The sequence below is a fragment of the Oryza brachyantha genome, chromosome 6, assembly GCF_000231095.2.
Source record: "Oryza brachyantha chromosome 6, ObraRS2, whole genome shotgun sequence".
Taxonomy (NCBI): Eukaryota; Viridiplantae; Streptophyta; class Magnoliopsida; order Poales; family Poaceae; genus Oryza; species Oryza brachyantha.
This window is the reverse complement of record NC_023168.2, coordinates 4,991,042-5,006,733: the sequence shown is the minus strand read 5'-3', so window position 1 is coordinate 5,006,733 and position 15,692 is coordinate 4,991,042. Positions and strand designations below refer to the sequence as shown.

The 15,692-nt window shown below is 42.6% G+C and overlaps 3 protein-coding genes across 3 annotated transcripts; 1 reads left to right on the top strand and 2 right to left on the bottom strand.

Moving 5' to 3' along the window:
• Positions 1–3,489: 3,489 nt before the first annotated feature.
• On the bottom strand, positions 3,490–5,325 carry LOC102706208 (protein RKD2-like). Its single transcript, XM_015838535.2, has 4 exons — positions 4,716–5,325; positions 4,438–4,574; positions 3,971–4,314; positions 3,490–3,872 (listed from the first exon to the last, which is right to left on the bottom strand). The coding sequence occupies exons 1-4, from the start codon at positions 4,736–4,738 to the stop codon at positions 3,675–3,677; spliced, it is 702 nt and encodes a 233-aa protein (XP_015694021.1). The 5' UTR covers positions 4,739–5,325; the 3' UTR covers positions 3,490–3,674.
• A 547-nt stretch (positions 5,326–5,872) lies between these two features.
• Positions 5,873–8,381, bottom strand: LOC107304432 (pentatricopeptide repeat-containing protein At1g62260, mitochondrial-like). The gene is made up of 2 exons (XM_015838500.2): positions 6,247–8,381; positions 5,873–6,090 (listed from the first exon to the last, which is right to left on the bottom strand). Exon 1 carries the CDS (start codon positions 8,277–8,279, stop codon positions 6,249–6,251), a length of 2,031 nt encoding a protein of 676 aa, XP_015693986.2. The 5' UTR covers positions 8,280–8,381; the 3' UTR covers positions 5,873–6,090; positions 6,247–6,248.
• Positions 8,382–10,299: 1,918 nt separating this feature from the next.
• LOC102705925 (amino acid permease 8-like) lies at positions 10,300–14,131 on the top strand. Its single transcript, XM_006656742.2, has 4 exons — positions 10,300–10,737; positions 11,280–11,373; positions 12,734–13,097; positions 13,177–14,131. The coding sequence occupies exons 1-4, from the start codon at positions 10,377–10,379 to the stop codon at positions 13,846–13,848; spliced, it is 1,491 nt and encodes a 496-aa protein (XP_006656805.2). The 5' UTR covers positions 10,300–10,376; the 3' UTR covers positions 13,849–14,131.
• The last annotated feature ends 1,561 nt before the right edge of the window (positions 14,132–15,692 follow it).

Below are 15,692 nucleotides of genomic sequence, written 5' to 3'. Positions count from 1 at the left end.
ATTCACATAGCATAATGTAATGTAAATATGCAAGTGTAAGATAGCTGTACATTATATTTACTCGTATACTACACTTGCTGGAAATACTTTTTTTTTTCCAAATGCAACTATGCAAACAGGAGGTCCAGCCCGTTTCGCTTGTTCTATCGATTTTTGATGGCATTTTCCTTCGTCCCAAAACAAATCAACTTTTTAGTTTTTAGATACAATGGTTGTAGCCGTCCTACACAGAATTTCTTTCCCTTACAACCTGCATGCTATGCATACCCGTTCTTGATGGATGCCACCTGGACAAGAAAAGCATCCAACGATGCACGCCACGAGCACGAGCTGGAAAGAGCACTCGGCTTGCTTGCCTTGGCGGCTTGGCTTCTTCTTTCTTCTCGGCTCAGCCCCCAGCTCGTCTTGGAAGCAGAAGAGGCATGAAACCAATCACGCGAAAAGAACGTCTTGCTCTATTGCATTGTCGCCAAATCACCAGGATGTCATCGCCGCCGCTGTACAATGTCGCCGCCGCCACACCACAGCCACCACCACCAAGGTAGGAGGGCACGAGGAAGAAATCGAAAATACAACATTTAATTGAACCATAAGGTGAAAAGCAATTTATATATAAAGAAGCCTCATTTCTAATTCTTGAGATAGATCACAGAACAACCATGACCCTTACAGTAGGATTTTCCCCAAATATGTTCAGTCAGAGTGCAATCCATTGCATTTCATTGGGGTGAAATATTGTGATTTGTGAATCTTACCCGGCTTAAATATGCAATTCAGTGCATTTTAATTTACATAGTTTATCAGCACCTAACAATTGACAGCAAACTCTCTTTCATTTCCACCCTAACCTAATCAGTTCACCCAAATTTCGATTTTCCAGACATCAAGGTTACAACTTCAATATTTCACTCACCTTCATTATCAGTGTCGTGTTGTGGTGCTGCTCCTGCTTTTGGCGCCACCTCCTGCTTGATCTTGTTGCGCCGCCCACTAACAGAAACGCAGGAGGGAGGAGGGGAAAACATCTATGCTCGCCCTCGCCTACCTGACGGTCTCTCCGCCGTCGTAGCCACCGACAGCGCCTGTCACTGGATGGAGGCGGAGGCGGAGGCGATGGCAGCAACATCATGCGAGAGAGGCAGGACCACAAGAGGCAAGATGGGGCAGGGGATTGCGGAAAATTTAACTATTTGCCACTCTTATATTTGCATACTCTTCAAATGTCACTTTTGCGTTTACTCTTATATATATATCATCAGAGGAAAGTTAAGCCTAATTTTATGCCATTTTAGCTGAACTGGCACTCCATGTCAGCACGCGAACATAGACTTAGCACGTGAAATGACCATTCTAACCCTGAAAACAAATGAATCAATTGAATCGAAGGATGAGGCTTGGCCTTCCGGGTTCACTTTGCACGTGTTACTTACCGTGGTTACTTAGCTATTGTTTTCATTTAAAAATATAAACAAATGTTTATAAGTTGTTTATTTTAGATTAAAAATGTTTTAATCTAAAATGAAAAGCTTATAAATATTTATTATAATAGAAGGGAGAATTAAGATCAGTAACAGGAAGCGCGATGACACGCGACAAAAAAAACAGATCGCGTGGATAGATGGATGAAGAGTAAGCACTTATTATTATTATTATTATTATTATTATTATTATTATTATATTATATTATTATTATTATTATTATTATTATTATTATTATTATTATTATTATTATTATTACTGTATAAATGTTTTGATAGATATTTTTAAATGAAAACAATAGCTAAGTAACCATGGTAAGTAACACGTGCAGAGTGAACCCGGAAGGCCAAGCCTAAGCCTTATCCTCCGATTCAATTGATTCATTTGTTTTCAGGGTTAGAATGGTCATTTCATGTGCTAAGTCTATGCTGGCGTGCTGACATGGAGTGCCACTTCAGCCAAAATGACATAAAATTAGGGCCTAACTTTCCTCTGATGGTATATATGTAAAAGTAAATGTAAAAGTGACATTTGGAGAGTATACAATATAAGAGTGGCAAATAGTGAAATTTTCCGAGGATTGCAGGCGAGAGAAGTGTAGCTCGTAGAAAAAAAGAAGAAGAAGTCGAGCCAGAAGAAAAAAAAAAAGAAGAAGAAGAAGCAGCTAAGCGGATCCAATTCGCATACGCACGAGGCAAGCAAGCCGAGTGCTCTTTCCAGCGCGTGCTCGTGGCGTGCGTCGTTGGATGCTTTCTTGTCCAGGTGGCATCCATCAAGAACGGGTATGCACAACATGGAGGTTGCAGCCGTCCTGCACAGAATTTTTTTTCCCAACGTTTAACTCTTCGTCTTATTAAAAAAATTACGATTAATAATTTTATTTTTATTAGATGATAAAACATGAATAATATTTTATGTGGACATTTTTTTAAAAAAAATTCTTGAATTTTTTTCAAATAAGACGGATGGTCAAATGCTCGACACAAAAAATCAAAAAGTTAATTTTTTGTGGCACGGAGGGAGTAGGGTTCTAGCCCCTAGATCCGTCTGGAGGTAGAGTTAAAACTAAATAAATCAACCCAATAAAAAAGAGTAAAATGAATTGGAGTGATCCAGAAAATAAATCATACCATGTTATCTACTAGCTATAAGTTCATATTAGAACTAACGTATATAATAAGTTAGTTGTTAAAGGACACGTAGCCTAGTGGCATCCAAGGTCCTGTGTTCAAATCTGTATAGGATAGAAGTATGAATTTCAGATTGAGTATTTAAGGGGCTAAATCTCCTACTTGGTTTGAAGGGCTAAGTTCTCCAATTAAAAAAAATGACTGCATATATCCGATTGGATATAAAAAATGAGTAAAAATATTCTTCTTTTAAAAAATAATTAAAAAATAAGTTAGTTATAAGGTCACACTCTTCTTTCATTTTTTCTCATCCATGTGTACATTAGCTTGCAATATGCTACTTTGCAATATGCTACTGTGCTTGCGTTTTTTTTATATGCTAGTGTGCTACGCCATCACTGTACTACCACGCCCTTTCACAACTTAAGTCTCATATATACCCTCTGTTACAACTTGTGGACAAAATCTAATCCAAGTTAAAATATAAGGATTCAAGACTCATGATATGCTTTTGCAGAACTATCTGGCCAGTTAATCATCTGTTACTCAATAATGCACTTCACAGACCATGACAAGAAATTCCAGGTGCCGAAATACTTCCTCCGTCCCTAAATGTTTGACACCGTTGACTTTTTAATACACATTTGACCCTTCGTCTTATTAAAAAATTTACATAATTATTAATTATTTTTATATCATTTCATTTATTGTCAAATATACTTTGATGCATATATATAACTTTACATATTATACAAAAGAATTTGAATAAAACGAATGATCAAACATGTGTCAAAAAATCAAAGACGTCAAACATTTAAGGACAAGGACAAGACAGAGATAGTATAAAGCAAGAGAACTAAAGAGGAAAATCTGACTGGACTACTTAAGTAGTATATTCAGTACTGCATATATTAAGATCTGACTCGACAGAACAATAGCAGAGATGTAGGACGCCCTAGATTCTTATCATTACATCATAGAGACGTAGAATGCAAAGAGTATTTGCATTACATTAAAGTATAGTATTCCGTATGTCACTTTGCATAGATACCCTGTGATTCATCTTCATGGCTCCCCAGCTTCAAGAGCCAACAGGCGCCTCTTCTTGTAGTTGGCCTTGAAGCAGGCCTGCCTGAGCCTCTTCGTCTTCTCCTCGAGCTGAACATATGGCTTCTGCTCCAGCAACTTCCTCTCCTCCTGCAGCATCTCTACCAACATCCTCAGCTGCTCCTCATTGTTCGCCTTGCTGGCCTCCTGCAAGACCTGCATCGCCATGGATCTCGTAACGGATTAAAACTGATTGTATAAAGTTTTAGCTGACACAGAATTACAAAAACGAAACTGTGAAGAAAAGAGGGGACCTGGACATTTTTGATGAGGGTCTGTAAACTTTTCATCTTGCGATGTGGCCACCTTGGAATGCCCAACTCTCTGCACTTCTTCTTCAAGAGGGTCAGCCCAACATTCAGCTCTCGTGCTGCCTGCGTGATTGGCATGTAGAAGTACTGCGACACGAGTTCGAATGTCAATGACTTGTCCTCTGATCTAACATCGTCCACTCTCATGATCTTGGAGTCTGCTCCCTTCTCGTTACCGTAGCACAGCAGTGGCAACCCCTTCTCTCTTTCTTGTCCCTTGTTTTCAGATTGCTCCATCTCATCCCAATACATTAGCACATCATCATCAAAGATGACGTCAAGCTCGCCTGCATGGCGAGGTACAAGGCTCTAAGCACCACCAGTACCCCAGAAACCACCCTTCCCTTTTTATCCAAAAAAAGGAGAGCACTATTCTTGCATTAATCGAAGTGGAAAGAAGAGAGTCATACCTTGCAAACCGTTGCTTTCCATGACAGTAGTGCAGACTGGTTGGGGATGGAAGCTCTGGAAGGAGAGACTGGAGAAGAGCGCTTCCTCTTCAAGCAGGTAACTATCAGGCCAAAGGCTAGTGCAATACGGCCACCAGCTAGTTCATGAAACAAGATTAGGATCAACAATAGATAAACAGAAACTCTGTCTTGCAGCAAAAAAACCTACTACTGTAAAAATTTTCTCAGCGATGAGCATGGCTAACCATATGCATGACGCAGATCAAAACTGAGCTTACCTATGTTCTTGGCTGGGCTCCATTCTTTCTAAGTTTCTAGAGAGATTTGAATGGTGAGCAGCCAGAGAATATATAAGGAGCGGATGAACTCATGAAAGGCAAAGCCGGCGCACAAATCCTGATATCATTGGGCGCCTGACGCATGGAAACGGTTAGTAATAAAAACCATGCAAAAGAATTAATGCAAAGAGTGGCGAATAGACCGGGGGTTACCGAAGTAATAATGTATTGGCCGCCCAGTAATAATTAGTTTTGGAAATTGCGGTGCATGCTTTTGGGGTTCGTGCATTGGTGAATACTACTCTGGAATTATGGATATTGGCTGATCAAACCTCCCGGCTAGATTTGTTTTCCCATAGAAAAAATGAGATACACAGTGAGGGGATGTAGATACATTTATGTAGAATAACTTTAGCTGAACCGATATTCTCTTGTTTAGGAATATGAACCTGTGTGCTTTTTTCTGTTCATCTACTTAAAGTTTGTTCTGTTATACTACACTATATGGGCACCACTGGTCTGTTATAACCCTAATTGGTTGGATTTTTTTATCATACTTGAAATTCAAGTATCTTAAGGTATCAATGACTTTAGTATAATTTTTTGGTACCTCAAGATACCACACTTTTTACACTGAAAAAGATGGTACCTTAAGATACTTTTTCAAGGATGATAAAAAAACTCTAATTGTAACTCGTGAGAAATGGGAGAAAAATCATATGGAGTATGGACGGATTTGGGCAATTCTGCTCCAATGGGCAAGCTTGAAGCTTCTCTCAATTAAGTCTTCGTGATTAGGCTCAAAGCAGCAGCCAACTGCAACAAAGAGATAGTTCTAATATGAAGTATCCAAAACACACGTGTGCCAAACAAGTCGTAAAACACAAGCTTACTTGACTGGCCTTTCGAAAAAGCTTACTTGAGTAAGCTGGCTTGTTTCCAAGTTCACTGGTTGTGCCATTGCCAATCTGCACAAAGCCGGGCAAACGACTGCACTGTGGAAAATAAACCTTCCGCATTTAGTCTGCTTTTGCTGTCTAAACATAATTTTGTCAAAATTTGAACAGTTACTTAAATAAATAAATAAATAAATAAATAAAAGAGATTTCTGTATATATAAATGTTGCAAGTAGATCAAAATAGCTCGGCTGTTAACCTCAGGAAAAAGTTGGGATGACTAGAAGGAGCTAGCCATCCAATGGAATTAAGAAAGGAGGAGCCACATATTTCCATTTTTCAACCCTTTATTTAAACCAGGTAGAAAGGAGGAGCCACATATTTCCATTTTTCAACCCTTTATTTAAACCAGGTGGAAGATGATAGGTTCAGGATTCGAACCCAGGCTGCAGCGTTCACCAGCGAACGATTTTGCCAACTGCGCAGAAGCACATCTCTTAACTTAAGAAAATACAAACAATACGTGAAATTGATACGTGTATACAGTAAAGGTCAAGAAGAGTTGAAGGGAGAGAGGCTGTACAGTGCAAAACCTTTTACCAATTATATATAGAAACAAAAAATTTTGCATTACCGTCAACTCCATTCTCTACATGACCGGTCAAAACTTTCCAGGATAGAGAAAATCTCCCGGGCAAGGGGGTGCAAAGTATCCCCTGAGATGAAGACATGAACCTTGCCTTCCAAATCAATCCAGCTGTACCCTGGCTGCTTGTAAACGCCTTGCCGTTCCATCTCTTCCCTTACCACCGCTGCACTTCCCCACCTCCCTTCATATGCATATAGGTTATGAATAAGTACATATGGAGCAGAACTGTCAGGATTAATCTTTGATAGCTGCTTTGCAGCCATTTGAGCCAGTGGCTCATTCTTCTTAGCTGTACAAGCTCCAAGGAATGCACCCCAGACTGATCGATCTGGAGCCATTGGCATGCTATTGATCACCTCCAACGCGTCATCAAGTTGTCCATGACGTCCTATGAGATTGACGAGTGCAGCATAGTGCTCAATTCTAGCAACAATGCCATACTCGTGAACCATGGTATCGAAAACCATCCGTCCTTCTGAGACAAGACCAGCATTGACACATGCATTCAAGAGAGAAATAAAGGTTATGTGAGTAGGCATAACCTTGGCACTCCTCATCTCTTTGAACAGTTTTAAGGCTTTTGTAGCATGACCATGGTGTTCATAACCTCCTATTAGTGCATTCCAAGACACTAAATCTTTTTTTGTATGCATCTGCTTGAAGATGGCCTCCGCATCAGTTAGTGCCCCACATCTGGAGTACATCGTTATAAGTGCATTGCTGATTGCAGTATCCGGTACAAATGATTTTTCAACAAGTTGGTGGATCTGAGCTCCAAGGTGTAACATAGGGAGTGATGCACATGCCGCTAGAACAGAAGAGAAGGTATGCCGATCAGGTATCTTCCCAGCTTCAAGCATCTCCGAAAATAACTTGACTGAGCTGACGTAATCCCCATTTTTCTCATAACCAGATATCATTGTATTCCACGATATGGTTCCACGCTCTGGCATCCCATCAAAAAATCCCCTAGCATGCACAACCTCTCCTTTTTGCATGAATCCTCGTATGATTAAATTCCATGACACTGAATCAGGATCTGGCATTTCCCAGAACAGTTTCTCTGCTTCTTTCATATCTGCTACTTGACTATACCCAGAAATCATAGTGTTCCATGAAACCAAGTCCTTATCTGTCATCTCATCAAACAATGCCCTAGCTGAGCAAACATCACCAACCTTTATATAGCAAGCCATCATCGAGTTCCATGAAACAACATTCCTCTCAAAAACATTCCTTTTGAGCATATTGCACTGGTGTTGTCCTTTGGGTATGATATCAAATAACCTTCTGGCATCACTAACTCTCCCAGCCTGTCCATATGCGGCAATCAGTGTATTGTAAGCGTCAACAGCTTTGTCCATGTCTGTCACCCTCAAGCGCTTTGTCAACAGCTCCTCAGCCTCACATAGAAGACCGTTCTTGGTAAACCCAGACACCATCGTGCTCAGAGATGCGGAGTCCTTGGCAGGCATTACATCAAACGCGTCAAGTGCCTTCCTCACCTGACCAGCTGCGAAGAACCCAGTGACCATCGTGTTCCAAGAAGCGGTGTTCCTCTGGGGCATCTCGTCGAACAGCCTCTGCGCCTCGTCCATTAGCCCGCGGCGCGCGTAGGCGCCGAGCAGCGTGTTCCACGTGACGACGTCACGCTGGGGCATTTCGTCGAACAGCCTTCGCGCAGCCGCGAGGTGGTCCGGGTGCGCCGAGGAGGAGTAGGCGACGAGCAGCGTGTTCCACGAGACGGCGTCGCGGACGGGCATGGCGTCGAAGAAGTCCCGCGCCGCGCGGACGTCGCGGCGGCGGGCGAGCCCGGCCAGGAACGAGTTCCACGTCACGACGGAGCGCGCCGGGAGGGAGTCGAAGAGGCGCCGCGCGGCGGCGTAGCGGCCGGCGCGGAGGAGGGACGCGAGGGAGCGGTTGTGCCGGAGGACGAGGTCGTCGTCGTCGGCGGCGGGGGCCGCGGCCTTGGCGCGGCGGCGAGCGGCGGCTTGGACGGGAGGTGGCCATCTCCGCATAAGGAGGCAGCAGGTGGTGACTTGAGGTGAGGGACTAGCCGTTGTGTGCGGGCTTTCGGGTCCGTGTTGTGTTTAGCCTGAATCTGACGAGTTCCGATAGGGTTCGCAATTTCCCATCCGGGCTGGGGTTGGGCCTGGGCCTCTGGGCCACGGGCTTCATATCATCCGTGGGAACTTGGAAATCTGGAGCTCCGAAAGAGAGGTAATGAGCACATTTTTAGCCTATAATGGACCCAGTAGCTCATTCATTAAGTGAATATATATACTACATTACTACTAGGAACCATAATTTCTCAAATCTCCCCCTCTCCTCACTTCATCGGCCCCTTGCACCTCACCCTCTAGCCGCACCATGCGTTTCATGGTGCCTTACTGTTAGGTCGCCTCCATCGTTCTCGTCATCGTGCCTGGCTGCTGCGCCCCATTGATGGGCCGCCTCCATCGCGCTATGCCGCTGGGCCATGTCTACCTTTGGCCACTGCACCAGGCCTCCAATCTCCATCCAGGAGCCTTAGTTAGGGTTGGAGCCGTTCTTGTTCAACCCTAGTTCTAACTGTTTTTAGTCAGGACCGCATCGAACTTGGTCAAAAACGAGAGAAAATGGTCCAATTGTAGGGATGACTTATCCAAATCAATATTGTAATCTAATATATTTAAATATATATTTAGATAATACAAGCCACATCATGTAAAGTCGCTCTTTGATAAGCCTTAGTCGTCGACTATGGTCACCGACTACCACTAGGGCCTAGGATAGGTAAACACTCCTCAAAATTTTGTAATTGGTGTGATTTTAATCGTCTATAGTCCATATAAACTGGATTATGGCTATTACTCATCTTGTGAATAAAATTTGTGTGCCCTAAGTTCTTTCTAGTTACACCTTTATAACTATCCTATACACCAGATGACCCTAGGTCCCCTAAATACCACAGTTGAGATCTCAATACTCGACATTTATGATAATACTTCTCAACCTATGTTTATATAATTTATTTTGTATTTAAATTACACATTTAAACAATTATTGATGGTTGGAATTTTAGATGGTTGACTAAAACTTGTCCTAAACATACGTTAAAATACTTTTGCGGGAGAAGTACTAAGTATAAATATACATATAGATAATATATATACAAAATACAAATTAAAGTCAACCAATGTATAAGTCTATATTAGAATAATTATTTTAGGGTTTTTGAAGAGCTACCGGAAGATAAAGAAACATCATACTATGTTGAGTAAAGGTTACACTAAAATATTGTAAATATGTATCTCTCAAGTACTCTAAAGATCTTAACATTTCTCTAGTATATACTGCCTCCGTTTGTAAGACTTTCTAGTTTTACATAGATTCATATGGTATATATATATACACATTCATCAATTGATGAATTTTAGGCAAGGCTAGAAATTATTACAATATAAAACGGAGGTAGTACACCTCGTCTTTTCGCTTATGCTTTTGCTTATAATCCAAAATTTGAATTTTTAAATTTAAATTTAGAATTGTTTATGATGTTTTTTTATCGAAGTTTATTTTTCAGCCTTATGTTTTAGATCGCTAAAAATATATATTCAAAACTTTTATATAGAAATCATTTTTGTTTGCAAATATGATATTTGACTTTTTATATAAAAAGCCAAACAATACCCCACGAACCAGAGAGTTACAAACAGGAGCGGATTTAAGGGGGCTAGCGGGGCTCTGGCCCCCCTGCGCACTGGATTCCCGGTGAAAAATAGAGGGGAGGGGAGGGAGAGGAAGAGGGGAGGAAGAAGAAGCGGGCTTAAAGGTGGAAGAAGGTAATCCGTCTCTCAAATTACTATAGTACTTATTAAAAAAAATTACTAGAGTACTTGATAGGACTTAGTAATTAACCTTGTTCAGTCGTGTTTCTCAATTCTCGATTCTCGAATCTCGAATCTGTTGGAGTAGCAGTTTGCATGAAATTGAATCTGTTCACCGTGCGTAAATAGTGGCAGGTGCAAGAAGTGCCGCCACCACAGATATCGCGGCGCGACAAAATGGCGTGTTCCGTCGATTTCTCTTTGCGGGCGTGCATCTCGATCAGATCCTAGCTAGCTAGCTAGCCAATGTCGTTAGCTATGTCTCACACCGGCATGGACACGCACGGCGGCGGCGCCGGCCCCGACAGCGGGACGGCCACGGCCGGGAGGTCGCCGTCGTCGTCGGCGGAGAAGACGGCCAGGGAGAAGAGCGGCACGCTGTGGACGGTGACGGCGCACATCGTCGCCCTCCTGGTCGGCTCCAGTGTCCTGGCGGTGGTGTGGACCTTCGCCCAGCTCGGGTGGGTCGCCGGCCCCGCCGTCGTCGTGGCCATCTCCGTAGTCACCTACTACTCCTCCGCGCTCCTCGCCGACTGCTACCGTGACCCTGATCATCTCGGTGGCGCCGTCCATGGCGAGTACATCGACGCTGTCCGCTCCTACCTTGGTAACACCGAGTTCACTGGTTTTCCGGTCACTAAAAAGGAGTAAAAGGCGCTCCTTCTGATCATAAATAAATATTTGGCATTTTAGGTAATTATAATAATAATTTAAATTTTGACTTTTATCTTTTTATAATTTTATCTATAGTATTTTTTTGAAAAGTAACGCATATAAAATTGTCAGAGACAAATGCCCGAGAGTTCATATTTGAAGCCTCGCCACCTCTCTAGCTAAGGGCCTGTTTGGGGAGTTTCTCCCCGCTGTCAGAAGCTACCCTAAACGATTCAAAACTTCTGAGAATTTGTAGTTACAGAAATAAATTAAGAATCTAGAAACTGGGTTTACGAGCTTTTCCAGATTATCAGAAGCTGACTACTTCTCAGAATCTAAAGCTCCCCAAACAGGCCCTAAGTAAAATTTGAAATTGGCCCTTCTCCTTTCCAAGCCAAATGATCAAAATTTTAAACTTCAGCTAAACCTTTTTCTAAACATTAACTATTTATGGTATGCATCGACTCATATGACCTTTTCTACATAATTGTGTAGGCCCAAAGAGCGTGGCATTCTGCGGCATCATCCAGTATAGTGTTCTCTGGGCTGCGATGGTTGGCTACACCATCACGTCGAGCGCAAGCATGTGGTATGATCATACCACTTAATTTAGCTCTCAGATTTGAAACAATTAAATCAAACAGTTCGTAAGTAGTAAAATGATAAAATATATACTATCTTTAGTATTGCTTATAGTCAATCCTTGGACTCTTAAATGGTTGATACAATAAAAGGTGTTAGGATTTAATATGTGAAAAATGTCATTAATAGATCCATCATGAAAATTACTTTCATGTGTTTATATTTTAATATGTTTTATAATTATATAGTTAGAGAAAATAATGATGAGGCGTGCATTTAAACTTGTGTTGATGTACAAAATAACAAAATATATACTTCTTTTTTAAAAAAAAAATCACTAGAGCAATACAACACTTTACAGACGGTTAAAAAAGGTCTATAAAGACGATTGCCTGGCCCACCTAGCTCTTATCCTCTATGATAATAAGCACAATCTCATGCGGACATTATTCCCACGGCAAATTATGCAAATTACCCCTTAAGCTTCTTATATTAAATTTTATTTATTTTAGATAATATTATAATATTATCTTTTATCCGTAGAAAAACACAGGGTAGTGACACGGAAAATGAACTGATGTAGTATCAGGTGTACGTACTTTTTTTTTTCAACAGGAGAGTACTAGCTAGGCCTCCCCTATTTCCATCGATGAGAAATGACAAACTACAGAGTTCAGCGTTAAACCCACACATTCAGCAGACACCAGAGCCAAAAACTGGCAAGCAGCTTCAATTTTTGGATGCTATCCCATCCAAAGTATGCAGAGAGCCAAGACTACAGTCACCTAAAACACGAAACAAAACAGCAGCCTCCAGGGCAGAAATGGAACCGGACATATAGCTTGAAAAAAACAACAACGAAAATTGTCATTAACTAACTGAACTTGACACTAAGTTTCCACTGAAGACATGTAATCCTTAATTTGTTTTATTGCTACAATCTTCTGGTGGCAAATTAAGCTCCATCCATGTTTGACCTCCCTACATACTGATATATCTCCACTTTTTCTTATTTGACGTTATTTATTAAGAAATTATATATATAATTATTAATTATGATTGATTTATTGATTTGCTCTGGTCCAACAAAAAATATCTCGAAATATTAACCTCACAGTATTATATCGTTTTTCATCATTGGATTTAGATATACACGATGGACATGGTTAAATTAAATACCGTAAGGTATAAGTACTTAAGATATTTTTTTATTGGACTGGAGCAAATCTCTTCTATATGAGCTTTAAGCAAGACTCATAATTTACATATTTAAATAAAAATTTTAAATAAAATAAACGATCATAGATAAAAAAAAAAGTCAACTGTGTCGATACCTCCTTAGCTCAACTTTTACTTTCTTCTTGAAGCGCGGTGCAAAGTGTGAACCGCTTCCACCGCAAATGGGTGGGCAACGACGTCGGCGGCGGCACCTCCGGCGTCACGTACACGGTGGTGTTCGGGGCGTTCCAGCTGCTCCTCTCGCAGCTTCCTAGCCTCGAGAATGTAGCGTGGCTCTCCGTCATCGCCGTCGCGACGTCGTTCGGGTACTCCTCCATCTGCCTCGGCCTCTGCGCTGCCAGGTGGGCGTCCCACGGCGACGTCCGTGGCACGCTCGCCGGCGCCGGCGCAGCCGTCGAAGACTCGTGGAGCGAGAAGGTCTTCAATGTCCTCCTCGCCGTAGGGAACATTGCTATCTCCTACATCTACGCTCCCGTGCTCTTCGAAATCCAGGTTTCGATCGACGAATTCGATCCCTTTTCTTCCTCATGCTCGATCTTTAATTTTCATAGGAAAAAAAAAACCAATGCAGGACACGCTGAAAACGCCGCCGTCGGAGAGCAGCACGATGAAGAAGGCGTCGCTGTACGGCCTCGCCATGAGCGCCGTTTTCTACCTCCTGCTCGGGATATCCGGCTACGCCGCCTTCGGTGACGACGCGCCCACCAACATCCTCACCGGCGCAGCCTTCCACGAGCCCTTCTGGCTCGTCGACATCGCCAACGTCTGCGTCGTCGTCCATTTCCTGGGAGCCTACCAGGTCATCGCGCAGCCTGTGTTCGCGAGGCTGGAGGCGTGCGTCGGCGGCCGGTGGCCGGAGTCCAAATTCGTCACGGCCAGTTACGAGCTCCGCCTCCTCCGCCGCGCGCCAGTGGCGCCGGCCGCCGTAATAACCATGTCGCCCGTAAAGATCGTGCTGCGGGCGGCGGTGATCGTGGCGACGACGCTGGTGGCGGCCCTGATGCCGTTCTTCAACGCCGTGCTGAGCTTCATCGCGGCGCTGGGGTTCTGGCCGCTCGCCGTCTACCTCCCGGTGCGCATGCACATCGCGAGGGTCAAGGTCCGGAGGGGCGACGCGCGGTGGTGGGCGCTGCAGGGCGCGAGCATGGCGCTGCTGGTCGTCGCCGTCGGCATGGGCGTCGCGTCCGTGCGCGACATGGCGCGGAGGCTGAAGGAAGCTGCTCCATTCAAGACCGTGGACTAAATTCATTACTGGAAGTGAGCTCGAAATAAACTTGAAATGACTCTCACAGTCGTGTTGTACAGTGATCCAGGTTAACCGTTGGATCTTCTCACCCGACAGAAGGACCAGTTTTATTTTCTTTTATGAGTATCTTTCCGGTGCAAGGATCACGAGTGTAAGGATATGGACCATTGATTTAGAATTCCATCACCAGTAAAAAGGAATAGGTGTTCTACGGTACTCCACTGATAGTATGACTAATATATATATATATTGTTTATATCTTTCTAATTCAATATATAGAGACGTCAATGTACCATATTTTGTGTTCGACCCAGGGAGTACCGAGGGAAGCCGTGGGTTGCGGACATAGTATAGAGTAGAGATGGGAGAGAAGGAGGATGCATCGAAAAAATCCCAAAAGCAAAGCTATTTATATAGGTTTAGGACACACGAAGGTCTAATACCTATTCCTGTTGTGTGAAAAACCGAATATGATTTGGTGCAATATAAATGGGAGGGAGCTGACGCTAGAGCCCCTCTTCTCTACTTGGCTATCTAGGGGTATGATTTTTTGTTCTTCCTCCTCTCTAGGCATGACCCTTTCTTTATACTCTCAAGAGGTATCATAATGCATAGGAAGGGACAACTCAAGTAGCCCTAATTAATGTGAGGAGAAAAGTCGGGCGTCCTTTTTTCCATAGAGGTGTCAAGATCCCATGCACATTATGGAGGGAATTGTGTCAGACACAATTTGTGCCTAACATGGTGTGCATGTAACATTGGCTACAGTATGCGCAACATTAAATCTGATTGGTGTTAGGGGTCCCACAAGACCCTATAGAAGGACCCTGTTGCTTGGGCCGGATGCCACCTCACGCTGAGAAGCACTAGGCTTGGGGCACCCAATCTCGTTGGGGAATGTCTCCGCGGCTTGACCAAACGCGTTGGGCTTGGGACGCCCGACACCTCCTTTGGCGGATGATTCTTCGAGTGGAGGATCCTTTTGCGCCGCTAGCCACTAATGTGGGGATCCTGGTTCACATAACACCAACAATAGCATAATTAAGATACCTTCATGATACTTGATGTCTTTATGATATATGAAGTTATCATGAAGTTTAATCTGAATGATTCAAGCCATGGTCCCTAACACATATATAACTTGTAACGCTATCATCTAACGCTTCCATTATACATGAAGGTAGCATGATACCGGATACCTACATGAAACCTAAATGTATAATTTGATACCCTCATGAAGGTATCATCACCATCATTGTTTGTTTTTCCATTCGTCGTCACTAATAACTCTAATAGTGTGGTATTGTACACGACTAGTTTCAAGGCGCACCGCGGAGGATGCATCTAGTATGCGTATTGTGTGTGGGTTGGTCATAGATATGGAGGAATTGTGGTTACAACGTTGAGGGTGTCATTATCAATTTTTGATCTTATATTGTGTTACTAGCACATAACCCCCTATCAGTGGCAGCTTCAAATTCCCAGCTGTAACAGTTGTCCGAGCCATTACAGACCAATGGCCACTTATGATTCAAATCATTTGTAATGACTCATTAGCTATCCCATATGACCCCTTATCTGTGATGGCTCTTAATGTACAACTGTCACAAATGACTTTTTTCATGCTGACTATTAGATTTTTTTTATTTTATTTCATATTTTGTTCACTTATTTCATCATAGTAGAAACATCAACATGCTACATACATTAGAGTAGAAAAATTAATTAACATATCCATTCATCAACATCAATATAGACAAATGGATGCCCAAATCACTTCATACAACATACTTAGATCAATGTTTGAATCAACAAAATCATCACAAAAAAAAAGATGTGAA

What these genes read in the sequence shown, in the direction of transcription:
- LOC102706208 (XM_015838535.2), bottom strand. Translation starts at nt 4,738, where the DNA reads ATGGAGCCCAGCCAAGAACATAG. An exon ending in GAGCCCAGCCAAGAACATAG is followed by an intron (nt 4,575 to 4,715) that starts GTAAGCTCAGTT and finishes TTCATGAACTAG; the next exon opens with CTGGTGGCCGTATTGCACTA. An exon ending in GGAAAGCAACGGTTTGCAAG is followed by an intron (nt 4,315 to 4,437) that starts GTATGACTCTCT and finishes CTCGCCATGCAG; the next exon opens with GCGAGCTTGACGTCATCTTT.
- LOC107304432 (XM_015838500.2), bottom strand. Translation starts at nt 8,279, where the DNA reads ATGCGGAGATGGCCACCTCCCGTCCAAGCCGCCGCTCGCCGCCGCGCC.
- LOC102705925 (XM_006656742.2), top strand. Translation starts at nt 10,377, where the DNA reads ATGTCGTTAGCTATGTCTCACACCGGCATGGACACGCACGGCGGCGGC. An exon ending in ACGTCGAGCGCAAGCATGTG is followed by an intron (nt 11,374 to 12,733) that starts GTATGATCATAC and finishes TTCTTCTTGAAG; the next exon opens with CGCGGTGCAAAGTGTGAACC. An exon ending in CCGTGCTCTTCGAAATCCAG is followed by an intron (nt 13,098 to 13,176) that starts GTTTCGATCGAC and finishes AAACCAATGCAG; the next exon opens with GACACGCTGAAAACGCCGCC.